This window comes from Hermetia illucens, chromosome 4 (genome assembly GCF_905115235.1).
Source record: "Hermetia illucens chromosome 4, iHerIll2.2.curated.20191125, whole genome shotgun sequence".
In the NCBI taxonomy this organism is placed as follows: Eukaryota; Metazoa; Arthropoda; class Insecta; order Diptera; family Stratiomyidae; genus Hermetia; species Hermetia illucens.
The window spans coordinates 120,927,226-120,945,198 of NC_051852.1; the positions used below are offsets into that span (position 1 = coordinate 120,927,226).

General features: G+C 41.6%; 1 protein-coding gene across 3 annotated transcripts in view; it reads left to right on the plus strand.

The window, feature by feature from the left end:
* LOC119654826 (proton-associated sugar transporter A-like) overlaps positions 1 to 9,078 on the plus strand; it is a 59,627-nt gene extending 50,549 nt beyond the window's left edge. For all 3 annotated transcript variants that reach the window (XM_038060394.1, XM_038060393.1, XM_038060391.1), the window contains 2 exons: positions 8,277 to 8,582; positions 8,642 to 9,078. In XM_038060394.1, the coding sequence (XP_037916322.1) occupies positions 8,277 to 8,582; positions 8,642 to 8,866 (531 nt within the window). In that variant the 3' untranslated portion in view covers positions 8,867 to 9,078. The remainder of the gene's footprint in view (positions 1 to 8,276; positions 8,583 to 8,641) is intronic.
* Positions 9,079 to 17,973: the final 8,895 nt, after the last annotated feature.

The window sequence follows — 17,973 nt, forward strand, 5'->3', positions numbered from 1 at the left end:
ATCTAAGAGAATGTTTGCGGGGTCGAATCAGTTCCGATAGCCGGGCAACATTATCAGCACTAACCAGCAACGACATATCAAACCAGTTGGTGTGGAGTTGTCATCAGGTGCTGCTGAAACTTAGCCGACTGAACGAAATATTCCTGATTTGGGTGCCAGGGCACTAAAATATCGCTAGTAATGAGGAGGCTGAAAGACTGGCTCGCCAAGATTCTCAATCCACAATGGTGGAGCCTGAACCAGCTTTTGGCATCCGGCCATCTACTGTCAAGTGTACTCTCAAGGGTGAAATGACAAGGATTCACACAGCCGAATGGAGAAATTTGAACTCCTGCCGGCAAGCAAAAATCTTTGTGAAAGAATCTGGGTCATCGTGAGGGGCATTTTTCATGTCCCTTAAGAAGTGGGCCATAAGAAGAAGAAGAGCAGACCCTACACTTCCCATGCAGCTGCCCGGCTTCCTCAGACCTCAGACGAAGATACCTTGGTAAAGTTTTCTTCAACGAAGAGTCTGCGCATTCTCTGCCTCTGGAGAATGGTGTCAGATTCGTGAAGTCCTTTGAGGCCGATGAATAGTCGATCTTCGGGGGTAGCAAATTGGGCCTAGGTCTGAGTGCTTGGAGCTGCGGCACCCCCTCCTAAACTAGATTAAATTAAAACTAAATGAATGAATTATGATTCTATTTTAGTAGAAATAAAAGACACTCTCCTTCAAAGGAGCGTTCATATATATTACACCTCTGGCATACCAACCTCCCTGTTCGTGCAACATTTGGCGAGGAAGCTTACTCCTTGTTCAGCTTCAAACCGTTGCTTGAAGCTTTAGTCTCAAATATAGATATTTACGTTTGTCTAACTACCTAACTAAACCCGGATTATTTTCTGTCTGTCTATCTTCTTAGTTTGGTCCGGAAATCTTAGAACGGGTACAAACAATTCCTGTTACCACCATGTTACGTCGGAATTGATGTCACTTGGTAGTTCATTTCTGTTTTCTTTTCTAGGGGCATTGGTTTCCTTCTTCTCATACATAAAGCACTCTTCATATACAAGGAGATCGACACTATATCTGAGGTATTACCGCCTCACTTGACGTTGTTCTGAAAACAACTTTTCGCGTAGTACAAAGTAGTTCATATTACCATTCTTTCTACTAGAGCCACAGATAGAAAGGCAGCGTGAACCACATCGATCAAGATTTTCTTTCAAATTGATCTTCGTATCCAGCATCACTACTAAATACTTCAATGCAGGATATCAAATGATATTGTAGCCATCAGCCTGAATACTATATGTATTTCTATTTTCACGGCTGGTGATAAAGAGCTTCTCTGTCTGTTATTCCACTAGGTCAAGCTCAATCATCTCTGCCGCATTTTATAGCGCTCATGGTATCATTTGTCAATACTTCAACATTTTCAGAATATTTGGCGATGAAAATCACAAAAGAAACAATTGTAACTTTCCTCGGCTCCATTGTTTGCAAGGAAGACCTAGCATTAGATTCTGTGGACCTTCTTCCGTGGCAGTCTACTTTGTATGTCTCTCATTTGTATCGTACTAAAGTGTGATTTCGAGGAAAAACGTTTGATCAGTTTAGTTGAATTGTTAGTGATATCTATTTTAGCCAATTAGCTCTTAATATATCCCCCATTTTGCCAAATTGAATGCTTGATGATGACATTCAGTGGCACCAGGGAAGCGTGTCTAGATAAGGCCTTCTTATATTCAACGATATGGGAGAATCAGCTGTAATTGATATGTCGCCATACCCCTCGTTATATTAAGTAGATTGAGTGTAATGATGGTCATTAGCTTAGCAGCAAAATCCGTCTTCGACTTTACTACCAACTAGAGAAAACTCCTTCCGCCATGCATTCATCAAGGATAAAGATATACCACCCGGTGGACCGTGAAGTTGATGATTACATTAGGAATAGTTGCTTGCCATACTGTGGGCACAGTGCTATTGCCACCAGTTTCCAGCAACTTGGATGCCACTGCAGTCAGTTGCTTACTTCGACTCATCTCGCGACTATTCGAGAAGTTTGCACTCGTTCTTCACTGTTCTGCACTGTAGGGCGACCTACTCATCGACTACTTTGGGATAAAGGAATCCTTAAACCGTGACCTATCCATTGATATTTCTTCTTTTGATATTATCCCCGCTCAAAGTACTCCGATAATACGGACTAGACATGAGTTGATGGAAGCATGGAGCTTCCAAGTGAAAGTGGTGATCACTTTTTATGTACTATTCCCTTATAGCAGACCAGAAAAAACATTGGAACAGTCTCAACTTGATTTTGGTGTTGAGATATCTGCATTTCCAGATATTGGAAAAAATAGCTAAGGAGCATTTAGCGCTATTGATGTGTCAAGCAAAACTAAGTTCGGAGTTGGTATTAACAGAAATAGCGCTTCCTAGATATAACCTGTTGGACGTCCTCAAATTCTCCCCATTAATTCAAATAAAGAGTGCAACAAACCGTCATACTAAGAACGTTGGTTTTGTTAGTTTTTATTTTCACTCTGACTCTACTTGCCTCATTCTGCTAAAGCAGCATAAAGGATGTCAACTCCACCGGACTCTGCTTTCAACTTTAAATTTCTTTAAGATTTTACTTCCGGTGCGTGCCATTTTTCGCAGTTTTATGTTGCACTGTCGAAAGTCTTCTTGAAAACGATGAAAAGCAGTCGGATTTCACAAATGGTTGCTCTTTATCGAAGCATTAGAGATCATCCTTTCTTCCACACATTGAAAAAAATCTTAGATTCCCAGCATTTGCAAATCAGTGGAAATAACAACTCTACAGATACTGCCGGAACTGCGGAGCGAGTTTGTCCCATTTGAGGATGTTGATGGCAACAGTAATTTCTCTTACGTTTGAAGAAGCACTCGGTACGCTTGCCAACTCATTCAGAAGAGGTGAACCTTCCATGAATTTTATATTCACAACGGTCATGAAGAGCTCTTTCCATATCTTCCGCTCTTTATCATCATGGATGAGTAGCCACAGGGCCATCGAAAAGCGGACGACAACCTGGAAGCTCTTTCGTGATGCGATATAGGTGAAGGAACTTCTACTCTCGTGAACACGCAAAGAAGGAACTGCTTTTATCCGGGCATCTACAACATTGCCCTTCTCCCAATTTATGACGGTAATGGAAGCGTGCTGGTTTCCCGATACCGCTCAAATTGCTTTCGCTTCTTTCATTCAGTTCATTGATCAGTACCCACATTTATATTGTCAATCAAGTCTTGTAACGTCCTTTTGGGACGAAGGCGATAACTTCACCTGTATCAGTGGGCACTAGAGTTTGTGTGTTTTGGCCAGTAAGGAATTTTACCTGTTGCTTAGTGACAGCCGGATTGTGGAGATCTGTATTGAATTTGGGAGCCAGTGCTCTATTCCCTGGCAATTGAAAGCAATAACAACATGGAAGCAAAGATAAACGACCGTCAAAAATGGTTCCTTTCGAGGCGTATGTCAACATCCCTTCCGTACATTTACACAACAGTTTTTAAATCTACTGCTGATGACGATATGATCGCTTTCATTAGACGTTGTTGCTGTTGGAAAGTCCTTTCCTCGATTGGTGTGTTACCGATGAATATGATGATGAGGCCGTGAAAGTGGCAGAAATCTAGAAACCTTACCATAGTCACCAGGACCATGCATCTCTATATCTAAATACATCTTATCCAGACCACCTATCACGGCTAGAATGTAACCTTTATGATGCCTCTTCCGAACTGCATATAGTTGTTCACTGAAAACAACCTTTTTGTCTATTTCATAAATCTCCATTAGGGCGAAGCTCTGTACAATTTTGATGCTATTTATCCTGAATGGGAATTTTGCAGGCACAATCCTGTTAGGAAGCAGAAGGTCGTGAAAGCTCATCATGTATTGGCAGTTAGCAACAGTTCGCCCCGAATTCGCTTCTGTCAACACTGAATTTTCCAGAGAATGACAACGCAACGCCCTTTGAGAAGATTAGTCTCCTGAGTCCCACCATTTCACAGCGTCTTTTCGGAAAAGCGAACATTCTTCATATCGTTGTCAAGGAGTGCGCTCATTGCAGAAGCCAATCAAAAATCATTTACCAAAGGCAGACTCTTTCTCAGAGCAAGGGATATCGAATATATTCGATATTCGATATCCTTTGCTCCATCTCAAGTTCCTTACAAAGGCGGGCTGGATATCAGTTGTTGCGCCGTTGATGATGACGATAAGAATATACTTTGTGTTCTTAGCCCCTTGCTTTCCACGGTTTGATAATGATTTTACATTGTATTCCGGAAATGTAAATTTGCGTCGGCGTAAAGTTCTTCCTCTTGCTGGCATGTATCACCTACCTAAGCTTATCCCCAAGATTCGAGACTAAATACTCCCCTCGGGCACCACCTTAGCAGTGTAGCCTCTGGTAGTTTACTACTATACTAAGGGTGTCGAAAAGCACATGGAGATGGAAACAAAGGATTGTAACACTCCAAGTGGTAAGAAGTCACACACCTAAAATCCACCCGCAACTTTAAGAAATCAGGTCGTGGCCGAGGCACGGATTTTAGAGGTCTTCTTAACAGGCCCTCCACTTCTGAGATTCAGATACCTGCACTCGGTGTCTACGGCGCGGTCAGCCAGAAAGGATTGTACAGCAACTCCCTTAATGAGAGGCACTGAAAGCCTGACTACGGCCAGCTTGTCGGCGACTCTGTTGCCTAACTCTTCCAAAAAACGGGAGAGGAAGGCTCGGCGGAAGGAAACTTCAGCCGGAAAGGAGAAGAGACTACAGCTTGCCTGTCACAACCTTTTCTTCCGCTTCTACTAGGAAAAGCGGAGGAAAGGGAAGCTGGTGATATAGACGCTACTGGTCTAATTGTGGCTATATCCAGAGACATCGGATACCAGAAAGCGGAAGGTTAGTGCAAGGAGGTAACCCCAGTGAGGTCCACACTGAACGCAGCAGACTTCATATTAGACAGCGGTATTCATATTAGACTAAACTTATGTCTACAAACATAAGAGTTCGTCAAATTAACCTGTAGCATGCCAAAGCTCCTTTCTATCCACTGACAGCAATGCTGGCGAAGTTGCAGGACAGTTCTTATATATTTCTGGTTCAAGAGCCATGGGTTCGTTTTAACAAAATTTGTGGTATTGGATCAGTCAAGGAGACTTCGATGAGAGAACCTGTGTTCTGATATCAAAATTGTTAGAGGTAATCATGCTGAGAGAATTCTATTCCCAAGACTATGTTACGGCCAACTTACAATACCACAATCTAATGGTAAGAGGAGAAACGTAATAGTTGCTTCTCATTACTTGCCTTATTATGCTTTGTGTCCTTCGACGATGCAAGAACTAAGGAATCTGGTAGTATATGCAGGATCTAGTGGTCTTGAAATCTTATGATGGTTATGATGCGAACCCTCAACATATTTGTTGGGCCAGTGGTAAACGCAATCCTAGAGGAGAGTAGGTGCTGCAAATGAGAGGAAGAGAACTGCCGGTTTCTGCAAACTTTTCAACACGAAGGTGTTGCAAGGGGAATTGTTACGATTGTTACCAATGGAAACGCGAGAGCTGGTATTACTATCCTTTGAACACTTCAGAACAGGCGTGGATGGCATCTATCCAACGATGCTAAAGGAGTGTATAGAACACTTAGAGCTGCTAACAAATATTTTTCGAGGATTTCTTGCTCTGGGCTACGCGGCTTCCTCTTGGCAGAAGGTTAAGGTAGTCTTCATACTTAAGCCTGGGAAAGGTGAGTATTCAAATCCAAAGAACTTCAGACAAATCAGCTTAATATCATTTTCGCTGAAATATCGAGTGAGACTGCGGGAGAAGCCCTTAAGATCACATCCACTAAATGAAAACCAATATGCTTACTAAAGTGGAAAGCCCCTTGAGTCTGATTTCCACTCTTCGATTTGAAAGGTAGAGGACGAAATTCTGAAAGGCGTGTAAGTGATGGGGATGTTCGTGGACATTGAAGGGGCGTTTGTCTGTGCGCCCTTCCAAAAGCTCTTTGATGGGGCCAGAGATAAATGTTGTGGTGTTGATAAAACTTTACTTAAGTGGATCCTTGCTATGCAAATGCAGAGATTGCTGTGTACTGAAATGAGTGTTGATCGCTACCTAACAACGGCGGCAACGAAAGGCTGCTCCAAAGAGATGTGCTATCGCCACTTCTGTTGACTGTCTTGATCGACTCACTACTGAGTGAACTAGAAAATCTGCCAATTCACGCTGAAACTTATGCGAAAGATGTGGCTGTGCTAGATGTTGGTCGAGATCTACTCTGGGTACCCGGTCATTGTGGGTAGAGAACTGAACTGAAATCTCGGATGCTTCAGCAAAAGAGGGTTCAATTTTCTCCATACCTGGATTGGAATCAGCAATTGGGATGTCAGTAGCATTGGTTAATCCTGTTATCGAAAACTTCCCATAATGACAGGTGGCTGAGCCTTAATGTTTCCTGAATACACCAAACTTTTCCTGTAAGAACCAAACAACCATGCAGCAAATTGAAATAATAAAAACTTGTTGTTTCCTTTTCGTTGGTGTGGATATTTATTCTTGCAAATACCAATATTTCGGCAACCACTTGTTCCCTTCATCAGTGCTAACAAGACGAAACGAAAAAGAAACAACAAGTTTTTATTATTTCAATTAATTAACCGTTGGAAACACCGCATAATTTCACTCAAACATGCAGCAAAGTTTATCCTATCAAAAAGCAGGAAGACTTGTATTGTGGGCATTATGACTGGCCATAATTCACTAGCTGGGCATATGTTCTGAATAGGAATTCTCCAAGATGATACATGTTCATCCTGTAATGAGGAAGCGGGGTCCACGGAGCGAAGCCACAGACATCAGATTTTTAGTGCTGATGTGCTCCAACTGTAGAGCGTAGCATCACATTCACTAACGGAAGTCCTGCGATACCAGGATATTCCGTTAGATGCGGTAATCGAGTATAATGGACCACCAAGGTCTGAGTCCTCATCAGAGGCTTTGCCTCTGCCCAACCTCAAAAATACATGCAAACACCTGCTTAAATCGTGTTTTCATTTGCCTCGCTGCAAAGTTTCCTTACTCAAGAACTTGTAGTCCGCAACGCCATGATCCATCTTTCCTGTTGCATTTTACATTGCATGCTCCTAAAAGCACTGCTGTGAACTGGACCTCCTCAAATAATTTTACGGACTAACTGACACTAATAATCGTTCCGAGTGTAGTGCTCACATAAAATAAGCAACCGAGCCTGAGCTTTTCTCATGGAAGGGTTTTACATTTTTGGTATTTACAACACCGTATCTAGTTTATAGCCTCGATCAGATGTAGAATTAAATTAAAATTATCTGGAGTTTGAAGGGATTAGGCCACTTAAATAATTAAAAAAAATCGTTTTTTCGCTTCAATATCTTCTTTACGAGGAGTAGAAGTTGGCCCTACGTTGGCTTTCAATGTTTTAAGTTGCTGTTTCTTTTCTTTATTATATCCAAAGCTCTCCTAAACACCAGGGTGCCTGTTGCTATCAGAGGTGTGTTGAGAGTCTACGTTAAACCCTACTTCCTCTGTTGTGCACATCTTGAATCTGGCTTATTCCTCTACACTTTTCTGATTTGTCGCAATTACCGGAAAACATCTGAAACAGCATTTGAGACACTGATCTTCTCTGAGTTAGGCAAACCACTCCACATCTTCTTATGTTCTTTGATTAGCCCACGGATCGTCGAGTTTCGATCTTTCGTAAAACGTCGGCCCAGTCTATATCAGCTCCCTGGGAGCTCATAAATTCGGGACCTTTTTCACTGGAGTAACCTTCGGCCGTCAAAATGTTTTCTTTTTTAGGTTTTTACCCCTGTGCAGCCGTGAAGACAGGTGCCGTATTCTGGGTACTTTTTTTGTAACAGCTTAGGTATTTTCCATTCAAGCAAGGCGGAAGATGATTTTTCTGTATGAACATATATGTATATCTGAACTCTGCTCTTTCGCTTCTTTTTCGATTTGCTTTGAATTTTCTCTAAATCCTTACACTTACGAGGTTTTTAACAACTCCTCGACTTCCCCCTTTCTCCTTTCTTATATAAGGTCACCAGATTTCTTAGCTAAAACTGTAAGCTTCTATTGTCGACTATTTTTCACTCGTATCAACATACAAAACTGGTGTCCTTACACCACGACCAGTACAAAATTCTATTAAACTCTTATTCTTTCCTATATATACTGCAATTAAGAATCAATTCAAATTTCCAGGCACCGGAAGGTACTTTTAAGGCGGCGCTCTATAACGAAGGTGTCCGGTTTGGATGTTATGGTCTTTCAGTCTACGCATTCTCATGTTCAGTTTACTCATCACTCATGGAAAGGCTTATTTCATGGACGAGCACAAAAACAGTTTACTTCGGCAGCATCCTGATATTCGCCTCTGGAATGCTGGCTCTGGCTGTGTGGCCCACAAAACCGGGTGTTCTCATATTCAGCATGTGTGCCGGAGTGATATATTCGTGCTTATTCACGATGCCTTTCATTTTAATCGCAAAATATCACTCGCAAGGATGTGTAAGTATAATTTAATCCTTTTCAGCAGGAACCTAGTAAATCGAGTTTTCCCTTTACAGTTCAAGATGGACCCCCAGGAAAATGCCCCTCTGAAACAATCACGAGGGCTAGGAACTGACATCGCCATTATCAGCAGCATGGTTTTCGTAGGCCAGTTGATTGTTTCACTGAGCATGGGATCGCTTATAACTGCTCTGGGTTCAACCAGCGCAACTTTATATGCGGCAAGTGGAGCTGGAATCTTGGCTGCTTTATCTGCATTGAATGTTCTTTATTTAGATTAAATGAAGTGTGATATTATGCTCTTAAAGTATGATTAAGGACTGAACTTTGCAATGCTTGCTTATAATTTTTGCCGTTTTTTATGTAAAGTGACGCGTTTGATAAATGTTTATTGATTATTTGCTATATGTGTTTAGTTCTATATTAAGTGAGACTTGAATGTGTATGTTTTATATAATGTGCTGTTGCCGAAATAAATGGTCTTTTTCTTTAATCTTTGCCGCATTCACCACTTTCAATATGCATACTTTTTGAGCTCTCTTATGGTATTAGTGCAGTTGATGATTCTAGGATAAACTTAAGGGGGTTTCCCAGCTGTCTAAAAAATATATTTATAATAAACATGGCGGTCAAAATGGTAGTATAGGTCCCAGAGCAAATCATGGATGGGTGCCCGCGATGGAGCATAAATCCTGGAAAACGCCTTCTGAACCAACACGAGTGGCTGCATACCAAACCCCATCTCCACGTGGTGATCGCTGAGAGTTCTTTCTTAATGAAATACTGCAGACGGAGAAGGCGAGTTTCGCGCCTAAAAAGAGGACAAATGGTACCCCCTAATCCTCCTGGTTGGGTAGGGATGACAACGAAAGACAACTTTGTACGAAGCCACAAAAGGAGCCTCGAACAGGATGGACTTTGAAACGATGAGGACAGCAACGAAAACGGAATAACGATTTGGACATTTTCTCATTGAACAGGTGCTCCCTGTACAGACCGAATGCTGCTCAGCAGCCAGTCGATGCAATGTCCCAATATAAGGCTAATGTAACAACGTTGTAAGAGATGCTTTGGACAGGGAAGGACCGGTTCTCTAGAGAAGGGTCATTATACCATATATAAAACAGCAATCCCATAAACCCTAAGTGAAAGACTATGCACTTTGCGTTTGCCAGGCAGATTTAGATCATTGTCTCGTTGGTTTGGTGCTCCAGGCTCGAATGATATCACCGCCTGACGGTCGTTATCATTGATACGGTCACAAATATACTTTTTTAACTTTAATATTAATTTCTTTGCAAACCACACTTTTAGGTACACCGGAACATAGACTGGGTTTTTACAATCAATACTCGATATATTTAACCATTAGACTTTATTAAATAATTTGTGTGACTTTATTAAATAATTTGTGTGACTGTGACTGTATGCTCGTTAGAGGCAGAAGAGGATCTCGCTTCATGTGTTTCTTTTCTGCCCCTAACTCATGGCACACTTTTCTCGCCGGTTCTCCACTCCCGTGGCGAGCTCCGCAAAGTGGATAGATCCGCGCCATCTATTCGTTCGCATTCGCAACATTCGAAATAAATTTCGAATGCTGCGAATCCACGGAGCGCCACACTTTGCCCCAGTCGGAAAAAAGTCGGAATGGCTGGTTCAACAACGAATATAAGCTAGCAACGGAACGACAGAATGCTGCACTTACAGAGAACGCAAGCACTTGCAGAGGCCTACCACGAATTCCTTCAGAGTGGAGAAGCAACTTCACAGATAGAGAAAGGATAATGGAGTTACAGTCGCATTGCATAAATATAGAGGGGACTAACTAGATCAAGCGGTCCATCAATTGATGCTCAAGGTGTGGGACCAGAAACCAATCCCTGGCGACTGGCATCGAGATTTTATCAGCCCTATACATAAAAATGGAGATATCATGCGTCATCATGTTGCTGAGTGATATTATTATCGCATTATTATATTAGATATTCTCCGTTATCTTGCTAGATGGAATAGCCCCATACGCCCATCATTTTTTCATCAAATTCAAGGCCGCCTATGCCAGCATAGCCAGGGTAAAATTACACACGACCAGGAGAGAATTCGGTATCCGGACGAAATCGATAAGACTGACTAGGCTGACCCTGACCAACGTGCGAGGTCAGATAAAAGCAGCAGGATCACTCTCGAGACCAACAATATCAACAACGGTCTAAGACAAGGGGATGCCCTATTATGCGTCCTCTTTAATCTGTCCCTGGAAAAGGTGATCCGAAATGCAGATGTTAATGCGAGATCCACCATTCTCTTCAAGACCAGCAACTAGCCTACGTCGACGATATTAATATTATGGGAAGAAAAACCCGGGATGCACAGTCTACTTTCATCCAGATCGATCAAGCAGCGCGAAATCTAGGGTAATTAATAAATAATTAATAGAGGCAAGACGAAGTACATGGTGGCAACGTCGAAACCAAAAGCCAACCAACCAACAACAATCGCACTGGTCAAGTAAGAACAATAAAAATAGGGGACTAGAACTTTGAGCCCGCTGATAATTTCTCCCATCTAGGGTGGAAATTCACAACCGACCACAACTATGACGAAATCCGCGCAAAGTTCTATAAGTCTATAATGGCAATATCTATGGTAGAAAAAGACTCTGCCCGAACTGGAACGATGGCCTAGGCTAGAACGAAAGACAGCTTTTAGGGATATCGAATTGGTGGACCTTAGCGCTAAATTGGAATGTCTGGACTTCCTTACTAAGGCAGGCCTAAATCGGATACCGGTTGTTGCGCCGCTGATCATGATGATGTTAATAAACATGGTAATATATCATTATTAACTGTATTTAAACTGGTATCGGTATGCAGGGTATTTTCATTCCTAGGCACCATTTAGTGGTATCCTCCGCACTCCTCCGGTTGGTGTCAAACATCAGAACTGAACTACTTGTCAAGACAATTCTTTTGATACCCCATATATATTCGATTAAAAAAATTTGGACACTCCCTTTTTGTATATATGGGGATCCCCCCTTAAACTCAACGTGGAAGTATGTTACTCACTGCATACGAGGGTATTCACAGGTCCCGCCTTTCTACCAAATTCCGTATGAATAGAATGAATAGAATAGAATGGACCATTTCTGAAATATTAAGTGTGACAGACAGATGGACAGGCACACCTCCCCATCAGGCGCGACCTCAACTGGCAGATAGGGGCATACCTATTGATGTGTAAATGTATGTCATCTACTTTTCTTTTCTGACTATGCACGAGCACGTGTTTGCTCATCTCTGCTGCGTGGATTAAAATGGCTATGGGAAGGATACCCAGAAAATAAAACAAATGTGAAAGAAGTGATAAGGAGTAAACTTTCGGTGTTTAGTTTACAGAGGTGCGGGTGGAAGCGAAGTATGTTGTTTAGACATAAACGAGTCCGTATTGCCATAAGGAGTCGAAAGTTTTCCCTATTTCAAGGAGACAGACTATTGTAAAAGTGTTTTGCGACTAATTCCGAGTAAGACGTCGGGTTTCAGGACGAAAAGGGCATACTCAACTGAATGACCTATTCGGTTGGTGAACTAGAAGTCCGGAATAAAGTTATTTTTATTCCAGTGTTCATCTATCATTAACTTGACGGTCCGCCCGAAGATGTTGGATGTTGACAGGTTAGAGACAGGTCTGTAGCTATCTGGGGTGAGAGGATTTTCTTTTTTCTTTGAGATGAGTGTTATCTGAGCACATTTCTAGCTCGAGGGGAGATGAGCCTTCAGCAAGTACTGGTTCAATAATGTTGAGTGGAAAGGGTTGATGGAGACAGAGCATTTTTTAAGAATTATGGAAGGAATTTTATCGAACCCGGTCGACCTTTTGTTCTGGCTTTGCTTTATGAACATTTCGACCATCTTGGGTTTAATGTAGTTAATGGGTGAGATTAAACCAGTAAGTTTGTTTGGGAGGAGTGGGTTTTTGAATTGTCCACCATAACCTAGTTAGTCAATCAGGGTGAGTGTAGGACTGTGAAGATGGAAGGGAGGAAATTGTGGCACTAACCTCAACTTCAAAGCTTTGGTCAAGCATGTGGACAGTGCATTGGTGGGCTTTCGTGAAATTGTTAGCAAGGACGATTACTTTCTCGGCTGGGGATATGTTTTGTGAAAGGGTTTTTTACGACTGGCAGTTTTGCTATGTCGCGGGGATATTTGCCTTGACTTCCCGCATGTGTTCGAATTTATCTCAAGATTGTGGAGGTGGTTAGTATACAAGGTGGAGAACCTTTTGCATAATGGATTTCGATCGTAATGAAGCAGTACTGCGGAGAATGTCTATCCCTAATCAGTCTCCGCAGTAGGATTTTCTTGTAGTGAATGTCTTCAAGGATATTGTCCGGGAGGGAGATGAGGTTACGGAAGTTGAGGGAGCGTATTGGTATGAATTCGTCACATACCGTCTGAATTTCCTCAGTATATTGACGAACTCCACTATCAATGGTATCGTTAGAAACTCTCTCATTCAGCGGGAGTTGGAGCTGGAAGAATCAGGCTCTCAGGAATTTAGTGGTGTTTGAGCCACCAGTGGGCGTCCCTGAAGTCCGGAGCTGTTAGCGGTGCTGGGCGAACGGCCCGATCGGGTCACTGATGCCAGGAACTGTTTCAAGAAAAGGGGCGGTGTTTGGATTGTGATTTACGCTAGTGTTGCTGATTATCAAGAAGTGACTGCTTCTTACATTGTATGTAGGGAGTGCCGGGCTAAAGTGGAAAGTATTACAAGCAGCGGGGTATATGGTCAACTGGAAGCGTTGTTTGCGACTATTATTATTGGTATAGGAATCTAACCACGCCTCCTAAACTCAAAGACCACAATTTGCCAGTTGGGTGGGGTTGGTCTGCGCAAAAGGAGTTGGTAGTGGATAGGTCATTCTGATCAGAGGGTTGATTGGGACAGTAGAGGGAAACGAAGTATACCAAGGTTGGTTTCAATTGAGGTGATGGGAACCTCTGGAGATTTAAAGGCATTGGTAGGCAGAAAAATGTGTGGCGAGGAATTTGTCGGACACCAGTATTGTGGTTCCTTCGGTAAGGTATGAGGGCGTTTGGTTAGGTTGATGTTTGTCTGTGCGGAATAGGCTGAAGTTTGGAAAGGTGGGCTTGTATCTATAGTGCAACCTGGTTTCACATAGGGGTACTATGCGGATTATGTTCTCTCAGGAAAAATTCGAGCTTGTGTCTTTGACCTCTATTGACTATAGAGCTGATTTCAACTCAATGATCCATCCATCCATCCCAAGATCCATGGTTTGATGATATAAGATTGATCATCAGGATAGATTGGTCAGAAGGCACATGTGGAGCCGAGTGGCTTGGGTTGTCACTGCGTAATTCATCAGCGTAAGATAAGGAAGGCCGAGTTAAAGAAAGGTCTCCTCCGCGCCATGACTTTGGTAAAGTTAGGGCACTTAGTAGTTGGCGAGGTGGCTGCTTGCCACACACTTTACGCACTTAGGACTTTCGTCGGGTGTCGAGTGGCTTGGGTTGTCACTGCGTAATTCATCAGCGTAAGATAAGGAAGGCCGAGTTAAAGAAAGGCCTCCTCCGCGCCATGAATTTGGTAAAGTTAGGGTACTTAGTAGTTGGCGAGGTGGCTGCTTGCCACACACTTTACGCACTTAGGACTTTCGTCGGGTGTCTTGAAAAACACACCTGGCCGTATATGTATCGCTTTTACTGGAGTGAAATCGTCCATTTCGAAAAGCGCGTCAAAGCTGACTATCCACAGGTCTAGTCTACGGCCCTCTTGCTTCGCCTTCAATGTGACAAAGGGTTTGACGGATTTTAGCTAACTAGCGAGGAAAAAATAGCGGCACAGCGGCTTATACGAAGTCAGAAAACAATTTTGGGAGAGATATCGTCTATTAGAGCGTTCCGCCTTAGTAGTCTCATAAAGAAAATGGAATATATTCTTGTAAAGAAGGAGAAAACATACTGGCTGATCTCATGTGAATCCATGGTGTAAAATATAAACTCTTGAACATAGTTCATCAACGAGAAAGGAGTAACAGGAACTATTTACATCGCATAGGATGTGAGAGCAGTCCTTCTTATAAAATGTATGCAGATACTTGAGCTAATGCTCCAGATTTAGGGGAGAAAGAGGAATTACGCTGGGCGGGCACGCTAATAATATAATAGAAATGCTAGAATCGGACGAAGTACCAAATATAGCTGCATTCACAATTATCTAAAGTAAGCGAAACGAAGAAAAAGGGTTTGCATTGAGGAAGGGGGTAATCTCATGAACGGAGTGGAATTTGTGACGGAGAGAGTTGAGCCTTTAGTATTCTTACCAGCACTGTGAGGTAACGTCTGATCCAAGGTATCAGGCGGGAAAGGATACATTTAACTTTTCGTCTCTAGAGACAGACAAACATATTTTATTTTACATAACACTTTCAAAATTGATAATAATTTGGAAATTTCTTAGATTCCTCAAATTTCCATATATAATAGTAGTTTTGCATTAGCTTTCATTGCATTTTCTTTCCATATAGGCACACCAGCTATGTATGTAAATATATATATTTTGCCTCTAGTCTTTCACTATAGACAAATAAACTGCAATGTTAATTCAAACTCAATATAGAAATTTGTTGCAATATCCGGAAAGCTCTGAATGCATGAGAAGTCATGGATGCAACTACTGAGACACATAGACTTCGCCAAAGCCAGATAAATCCCGACTTTATATCTATATAGATCTTTCCGATAATGTTTCCTTGATCCCAGATTTCTGAGATAATAGATTTCTTGGTGTTGCATGAATGCATAACAATTGATCGCCTGAGTACTGGACATACATGACCATCTCTACATTTTGTGGTTGTTACTCGAAACAAACTGCATTCGCCAATAATATCCAGAAATTACCAAATTTTTGTAGTTTGGTTCGTTTATCACTCAAGTTTGATATAATTGTTCGTTTTCATATCTGAATGCAAACATATTAGGCGAATCAATTAAAATATCGATCTGCTTGGAAGCCGCTTTGAATCAGGCAAGATTTGCCCGGCATCGTGCAGATGGCGATATGGACCATGGGCTAACACTATATATGTACGTAGACTTCAATTTAGAGCGTTCATTGGCTATCCATTAGTAACTTTACAAGTTTGAACTTGATTTTCAATTGGTATCAATGGAAAGTGTTTTTGCACATGAAAAGGGTTAGTAGTGGAGCTGGTTCCTACCACATGTCTGGTGGCGGTCGGTACCGAAGATCACTTTCTTTTCAGTGTGGACTAATGAATAGATAAACTGACGGAAAACTATTCCAGATCGTTTGTAAACATTTGCATTGAATCAATGGTATTTACTTTTTATGCGTTTTATTAGATATCCTAATTTGCATCAATTTAAGTAAATTTGTTTTTCGAGAGGAAATTTTCCTAGTTAAGAAGTTTGTCATCTAAATTATGTACGAGAAACACTTGGAATGAAAAACTGTATTGAAGAGCATTTTTTCAACCCCAATTTCACATCTACGCAACCAATCAGGACTGGAATTTCTAAGATCATGAAAATTTTCCAGTCCTCAATAAATTCTTAAACAGTATCTATTCCATATTCCTTAAGAAGCATTTCTTCTCTCTTATTAGTGTTACTATGAATTCAAAATGGTGTCTGCAGTAAAACGTTATAATTTCACAAACATTCTGCACTGTTAATAGTATTTTTGTCGCCGTAGCGGTATTTGCTGCTTCTTCGGAGTTTGTTTCGGTTTCTACTCAACCGGAATGCAGTGGTCGCTCGATTCAAGGTATCCTGTGAAACTGGGAGCTTGGCAATTTCTAAAAACTGATTGACAACAGGAAGGAATCTCTGCATCACCCAAATTTATGCTATGCAAAACAATTGATTCAAGTTCAATCTATGCCCCTTTGAATTCTGTCAAAGACTATGCCAAGTTTAAACTTAATTGAGAGAGAAGGGTTTATAAATCAACCTACTCTTTTCAATCTCACAGAATTGGAAACCTATAATTAATTATAAATTGCGTAATTTCAGAACAAATATTATCTCAAAAACGACTGATAATAATTTTCCACGTCATCAATTCAAATTCCTCTCAATAGACTCTCAACAGAAGCCTTGATGAATGAAACCGAAAGTTCCTTTCTTATTTACCTGATGAAAAGCTTCTAAGTATACATGCTCCTGAGGGAATATAACTTTGAAAAAATGAAATATTGGCTATTTGCCCACCTTCTTTCTATCTGCAGCCAAGACAAGAAAAAGGAGAAGAAGGACTCTTCATACAATTGCAATTGGTTGATTGGTTTTCTCTAATGAAAAATCCCCACGCTCCATGTCATCAGAATTATCTGTCAGCGCCTACGGCGTGGTCAGCCCTTAATGCGGAACTTTATGGAACTGGAAACCTGGCTGCGGTCGACTTGCTGGTCGTATTGTTGCCTAATTCTCCCAGAAAATGGGAGAAAAAGGCTCGGCCGAAGCAAAGTTCAGCTGCAAACGAAATGGGACTACAGGTTAATGTAGCTTGTTAGAACCGTCTTTCCCACTTCTACTAGGAAAAGCGGAAGAAAGAGAAGCTTGAGATTTGAATGTAACTGGTCTAATACCGCTATATGGAGCCGAATCTAAGCAGCCAGGACACCGTGAACCTAGGAAGGTTGTGCATGTTTAAGTTGGAGGAGAGGCAAAGCCTCTCAGCACGTATCATTTTGGCGAATTCATATTCTGAAGTGTGCATTATAGTCTGTTAGAATGCCAACAATACTTCTACTTGCTTTTCTAGAAGATAAACAAGCATACGGGCTTGTTTGGTTCTGACAGGAAAAGTTTGGTGTATTTAGCAGCATTAAGGCTAAGTCACCTGTCATTATAGGAAGCTTGCTACCAGTTTTTGATAGCAGCATTAGCCAATGTGGGAAATTGAACCCGAGATTTCATTTTCCTCTACAACACAATGACCGGGTACCCAGAGTAGTTCCATCGTTTTGAATCTAGAAACAGAGTTCAATCGATACATACCTGAACGTTTTTTGAAGTGATCAAAGGACTGCTCAACGTCCTCAATGCAGCTTACCTATCGCTCAAGATTGCGATGCGCCTGTCGGAAGAGCGTTGTAGATTGTCTAAGGGAAAACCCCACTTCTCGTTTTTATTCGAAAAGTAGACTCCTGCTCAAGAACCCTGTTTTTAAACCATCGGTGAAGAAGGCGTCAGTGTATTCTGACACGCAATTTTCCAATTCGTTTCAAGATAACCAATAACCAATTTTTCCTTCGTTTCAAGATAACTTCATATCTTCTACTCTAGTACGTTTAAAGATAGCTTCTACTCTAGTATGTAGATCCGAGAATCTG